The sequence below is a fragment of the Callorhinchus milii genome, unplaced genomic scaffold (genome assembly GCF_018977255.1).
Source record: "Callorhinchus milii isolate IMCB2004 unplaced genomic scaffold, IMCB_Cmil_1.0 Scaffold27, whole genome shotgun sequence".
Classification (NCBI taxonomy): Eukaryota; Metazoa; Chordata; class Chondrichthyes; order Chimaeriformes; family Callorhinchidae; genus Callorhinchus; species Callorhinchus milii.
Window position 1 is genome coordinate 2,826,223 of NW_024704768.1, and position 6,707 is coordinate 2,832,929.

At 49.2% G+C, this 6,707-nt stretch overlaps 1 protein-coding gene across 1 annotated transcript; it reads right to left on the reverse strand.

The window, feature by feature from the left end:
• Positions 1-216: 216 nt before the first annotated feature.
• On the reverse strand, positions 217-5,271 carry LOC103190799 (keratin, type II cytoskeletal 8). Its single transcript, XM_042344354.1, has 9 exons — positions 4,710-5,271; positions 3,876-4,084; positions 3,676-3,736; positions 3,484-3,579; positions 3,050-3,214; positions 2,513-2,638; positions 2,174-2,394; positions 1,617-1,666; positions 217-981 (listed from the first exon to the last, which is right to left on the reverse strand). Exons 1-9 carry the CDS (start codon positions 5,187-5,189, stop codon positions 746-748), a joined length of 1,644 nt encoding a protein of 547 aa, XP_042200288.1. The 5' UTR covers positions 5,190-5,271; the 3' UTR covers positions 217-745.
• Positions 5,272-6,707: the final 1,436 nt, after the last annotated feature.

Consider the following 6,707-nt stretch of genomic DNA (forward strand, 5'->3'; position numbering starts at 1 on the left):
CTGAATGGTGATTTACCGTGAGGGGCTTCGAAACATTTCGGGATTACACGCGGCGCATCGAATACAACGATTGTGATCTCTTGCGAGGCGTTATTTGGTACGTGTGCTTCCGTAATTTCTTAGTCAAAAAGTGCTTAAAAGCTTGACTTCACTCCAAAGTCACTCTCTTCTCCAGAGCGTTACTAAATAGGCACTGAAACACAATGAGCACAAATGAGCAGGTGAAGCAAAAGTTTATTGTAGCACGGAATGGAACAGAAAACCAACCCCTGCCGCGAGAAGGGTAAAGAATACAATGTTGGGACTAAACATCTTGCGTTAGCTCTCTTCAGTCGGAAGTGAAACATTTCCTCTCTAGTTTTGCTCAGATCTCGATAGACATTGCTCACTAAAGTGTGGCAAAGCGACAGCCACTGGATAGGAGAGTTCCCTGGGATAATTCTAAGCCTTTTATCAAAGCTACCTCACCGTGTAGGTGTGGTGCATCAGCCCCAATCGGGGGTTATGAGAGAGGGGAATAGGAAGGGCAGGGGACCCTCATGTGGCATGTAAACACCAGCTGAATAGTCTGAGTTAGTGCTGAGCCACTTGACGTGACTGTCTATCTGAATTAATGTAAGAGTATCTAAACCAGGCTGAGAGTTCAGCATATGCACGCTCTGTTCTACGTTCTACGTCATTGAGATAGCTCTGGTGAAAGGTGACTGATAGCGGGACTGGCAAGAGGCAGGGAGTTAATCAGGTCTTAGGACCTCAGCTCTGTCATGGTCTCGGATGTCTTGATTCCGTCCTGTGATTCAATGGTCTTGACGATCACCTTCTTGCTGGTCGACACACCGTAGCCTCCGGACATCATCCCCCCGTAGCCTCCGGATGAGCCGGACGTCAATGAGGAGCTCTCCATCTGGAAGGCACCTCCTCCATAGCCGCCTCCCAGGCTGGAGCCGTTGGCCATTCCACCAAAGTGTGACTGCTGCTGGCCTGGAAACGGAGAACGCAGCAAAAGGGAATTGTTTCAAACCTCCATCTCTTTCTTTTGGGGTCAGCCGGATGCCGGACACATGCAAGAAACCCATCCCAGTGCTTAAGAGTTTCCAAACCAAACTGAGAATTCCACACATAGAAACAGGAGGAGGCCATTCAGCCCCTCGTACCTGTTCCGCCAGTCATGACTGATCTGTGCCTCAAGTCCAATTACCCGCCCTTGCCCCTTATCCCATAATACCCTGACCCAACAAATATCTATCCACCTCCGTCTTGAAGATGTGAATGGATCCAGACACAATCCACAGCCTTTTGGGGGAGAGAGTTCTACACATGGAAATGATTCCAGAGATAGGCTGTTGGAATGGATTGTAGTCTCGCTCTCTCTCACTGGAGGGACACATCCTGCTTACCTAATTCTGGAAAGTATTAGGCACAGGTTGGCAAGAGCCAACGCTTTTCCTTGCAGGGTTAACAGGAGCCGAGTGGGAAGAATCCCCGGCCCCAGTCATTATTGACCCACAAAATAAGTAAAATAATAAGTGGTTGATCGATGCAAAGAAGCCTAAACATCCTTTTCTCCTGATCACGAGAGAGTCTGAGATCTTAATAGGAATTGACGGTTTTCTTACCCATTCCTTGGGATGTGTGGATGTTGAGGGTCTGGATGCCGGTGATAAGCCTGGACATAAAGTAGACATTTATATTAAGAAAGTCCCGAAATGAAGACCAGCGATTGTGCTGTGTTTACCCCCAGAGTCTGGTGATTAATGCTGTCGTCCTCCTGTTATAATACAGTCCTTGCGTTCTTAAAATCAACAGTAACGGCACAACACTGCCAGGTCATTAGTCATCACGGATATCATTCCTGTGTGGTGGCCGCTATGCGCAGGAAGTAACTCCGATGCCAGTTCCTGTGCTGGTGTGCTATGCGCAGCAAGTGTTAAGAATGCCGCTTCCTCTTCACTGCTCATGTGCCAAATACTGACCAGACAGTGGCACAAGTGCCACAGATCTCTGGTATACAATGGGTTCACGATATAGTGCTCCAAGACCCTAACCCGCCGCGAGGGCGCCATATAAATGCACGTTGTTGTTGTTGCTATAGAGTGACCCACGCTGTATGTTCCAACGACTGTCGTCAGTCTGACTGTTGGTAATTTAGCCACAGGCTTGAGTCGTGTCTTACCTGTCTTCCTCTCCCTCCAGGAGTTTCCTGTAGGTGGCAATTTCGATGTCCAGAGCCAACTTGACGTTCATCAGTTCCTGGTATTCACGCAATTGGCGAGCCATGTCCTGCTTGGCCTTGACAATAGCGGCCTCCAGCTCTGTGATCCGCACCTTGACGTCACGGAGACTTATCTCACCGCGCTCCTCGGCTTCTGTAATCTCAGCCTCCAGCTTGGCACGCTGGGTGGAATCAAAGAGCAACTTTCAGCCGTCTGACAACAAGGGTCTGAAACCAACAGGGATTTACCCCATAATGACAACCGATCCCGCAATAGACTTGTGTTCAGGCTTCACCTACCTGCGCTCTAAGCGCCTCGATATCAGAAGTCAGTCTCTGGATCATCCTGGTCAGGTCGGTGATCTCAGTCTTTGTTGAGCGAAGATCATCACCGAATTGTCCGGAGCTTGAGGACAGTTCCACCATCTGGAATGTGCAGGAAGTCCGTCAGTTACCCTGCGTTTCAGCAGCAGCTGAACAGACCTCAGTATTTGTGGGTTCAGTTTTGTACTTTGTATTCTCCGGTGTCAGTGAGAGAGCCTTCAGCCATTAATAGCCCTGTTCTCTGGAACCCCATCCTGGAGTCCCTCGGCCCCCCTTCCCCTCTGTCCCTTTAAAGTCCGCCTGAAGACTTCTCTTCTCAACCATGCTTTTTGGCCCCTTTCTTGCCCAACTCCCCCCCACCATCCCCGGCTCCATGAAACGCTTTGGGACCCATGTCCTCTCGCTTGGGAGGCGAGTGCTGTGATGGTGAGCTATGTGCCGGGAGCTCTGCGATGTCACTCCCTGTGATGGAGGGCTGTATATAAATGTACGGTTGTGGGCGTGTGGGTGTACCTTGGCGTTTCTCCACTCCTCGCACTGCTGTTTGGATCGTTGTGCTTGACGGTCATACTCGGCCTTGACCTCGGCGATAATCTGGTCAACATCCAGGTTGCGGTTGTTGTCCATTTCCACGGTAACAGATGTATCCTGGATCTGAGCCTGCAGCTCACGGATTTCCTGGAGATTGAAACGGGAAGAGACGTGGGATCAGGAATATTCGAAACACCCGCTTTAGNAAAAAATCTAACCTTAACTCGGGCCTTTCTGTTCATTTATTAGGTCGGGGAATTAAGGGATATGGGACAAGGGCGGGTGGTTGGAGTTGAGGTGCAGACCAGCCGCGATCTTATAGAATGGCAGAACAGGCTCAAGGGGCTGAATGTCCGACTCCTGTTTCTACTGTCAGGTGGTAAATCACAGGACACAAGCAATCATGTCATTAGTACCTCATCAAAGATGTTTCGCAGGAAGTTGATCTCATCGGTGAGACCTTCCAGTTTAGCTTCCAGCTCCACCTTGTTCATGTAAGACTCGTCGACATCCTAGCGGAGGACAGAGAGACAGAGGACGTTCTTCAAGAAAAGTTTTTAACAAGTTTATATTTAAAGTAGTTCAGATAAATGGACCTCACGATTTACCTTCTTGATCAGGACAAACTCGTTTTCCATTTCGGTACGCTTGTTGATTTCATCTTCATACCTGTGACCAAACGAGCATTTTATTGACAGTGGCTTTATAGAAACACGTCGTCAATATGATTGATCTATTCATAATTGTTATTAACCCCACGTCTGTGTAGCGGGGGTGGGCGGGGGGGAAGTTTAACCAGTTTACTTACTTGTTCTTGAAATCCTCAACCATAGATTGCATCTGCAGGAGACTGCCCTCTAGGTTCACCTTCTCCTGTCCCAGAGTTTCCAGCTGCCTCTTGAGGTTCTCAATGTAAGCCTGGAACATGGAGTCGATGTTGGAGGCGTAGGTGCCCTGGTTCTGGAGGAATTCCAACTTGGTCTCCAGCATTTTATTGGTCTGTTCCAGCATACGGACCTGGGGATTGCAAGGTGGCTTTGTTAACGGGGGCCAGAAAAACAGGGGTCAACAACAACAACTTGCATTTACACAGCGCCCTTCACGCCGGGCGGGGTCTCGGAGCGCTTAGGAGGTGTCACGGGAAGGAGTGAGATGTGCAGAAAACGAGCTGGGCGGGGGGAATGGAGAGATATTGGAATGGGGAAAGGGGAGAGGAAATTGGGATGAGTTCTCGGCATAGTATATCGAAAATAAGGACAAAATGCAACGTAAGGCAATTCATAAATAAATAGTTACATGACCCCCAAGGGATGGTCTATTAAGTGCGGCGATGAGAACAGAGTAGAGAGAGAAAGACGAGAATAATAATCCTTGCATTTGATGTATCTCCTTATCATGTCTTTGCTTGCGAGGCGAGCTCTCTGACCGCTACTCTACGGGAAAATTTTGTCTGCGCTCTCTCCTGAGTCATGTTTCTCCCCTGTTTCGAAACTCTATTTGGCGTGTGGGGTGAGGAAACTTGCTTAAGGTTTCACCCAAGTAGACAAGGTTTGGACGTACAGGCAGAGAGTGGGGGGTGTTGTGGGTGGGGTGTCATCAAAAGTGGTTTAAGATGCCATCTGATCGATGTGCAGATAAATACCTTATCGATGAAGCTGGCGAAGCGGTTGTTCAGCCCGAGGATCTGGTTCTTCTCCTGCTGCCTTTGGGCTTGGAGAGCGGGGTCCACTGGGGCGACGGTGGCATTGAGATCCAGGTTGACAGATGACCCAATTCCGATGCCAGTTCCGAAGCTGCCTCCCAAACCTCCATAACCACCTGCGAAATTACCTCCCGCACTGCTTCCATACATTCCCATCATCCTGCCACCACCGCCACCAGCCATGGAGGAGGAATAGGACATTCGGCTTCTCGATGGACTGCCAATCAGGGACATCGCGCGTCTCCCTCCGCTCACTACTCTTGCTGAGGATCTCCTCATACCACCGCCCAACGCCACGCTGCCGATATTCAGACCACCACCGTAGTTGGAGCTACTACTACCACCGTAGCTACCACCACCACCGTAGCTGGAGCCACTGCTGGTGATCTTGGTGGTCGTGTAGCCTTTCCTCGTCGACATCCTGCAATCTGGATTTTTTGCTCGAGGAGCGACAGGCGAGAGGAGAGTTAGAAGCAGAAGGTGTCTGTGAGGAGTTGAGCAGGTGCGGCGCTGCTTTTATCCGCTCTCTCTCCCAGCGCTGGGGCTGGGCCGGGTGTCAGGTAACAAGCGTCTCAATGGAGCAGAGCAGCCAAGGGAGGAGCCAATGGCCTGACATTGGGATAAGTTCTCACCTGCCCCACACCTGGCCCCGGCCTGTATCCTCAGGGCAGTTTGCAGTCCAAGTCACTCACTTAACTAAGCTTCCCAACTGCACTCACATTACTTCAAACCTAATCGTAAAAGACCAGGACAAACCAACAAAGCAGAAGCACAAGGAAAAGCCATTTTTTTAAATATTCTGAAGTGGGTAAATTTGACCAATGACCCTGACAATCTGTGGCATTGCCCACAAAGGACCAGGCAATCTTTTCTTTTCATTATTGTTATTATTATTATTTAGGGCAAAATTGTGCTCCAAAAATCATTTGGCATCGACAGACGGAAAACCCTTCAGCATCGTTGCTGATTGCTTCCAAATACAACTTGACTCGATGTTTTGCTAAAAGTCTCAACAGCAACAACAACAACAACAACAAGATTACATGTGTACAGCGCTTTCACGTCGGGAGGACATCCCAAGGCGCTGGACGGTGTACAGCATTTTAGACCCGAGGCTGGGGTCAGGGGGGAGAAGGGAGGGGAGGGGAAGGGGGGGGGTGACCGATGGCACGGTCGAAGAGGAGGGTTTTGAGGCGGGACTTGAAGGAGGTTTTCCTCAAAGTGCTTCACAGGGTTTGCACCTTATAATAATAATATTAATAATCCTTGCACTTGACGTAGCGCCTTATCACCTCTTTGAGGCATCTCAAAGCCAGCCTCGTGCTTTGAGGGTGAAGACAGCAGCCAGTTTGCAAGCAAACATCCCACAAACAGCCATGGATTGAATGACCAATTTTACTGGGGCGGCTGGCGGGATTATTAGCCAGAGCCCCGGGGAGAGGAAAAAGCTCCCAAGCACGAGAAACATCACTTATCTATTTATTTTCCCTTCTGCCTTTTCACGCAGCATTCGGGTCTGAGCGCATGAGGCTGCAGGGTATAAGGGGTTAACCCCAGCTGCTCAGCCGCACCCTTTGCTGTAGTCAGCAGAGCCAACGATTCACTGGGCAAAAATGCAATTTTTTTTTTCATACGCACTGGAACAAGCAAAAAAACTGAGGCAGAAAATGCCTTTTATTCTTTTTCACAAAAAAAAGAGACGAAAAAATAAGTTCAAATCACCGTTTTTTCACATTTTCCCAAAAGAAACTGCTGTCGGGGAAACTTTTTTTTTCGCTTTGCAAAACTCCAGACGGTAATATTTATGCCCGGTATTATTTATTTACCCCCACACCCACCCATACACACACACACACACACACACACACTCATCTCTTTCCCCCCCCAACCCTAAAAAAGTCCCCTGTTGACTTTCACCCACTCGTTCCTCTTTAAATT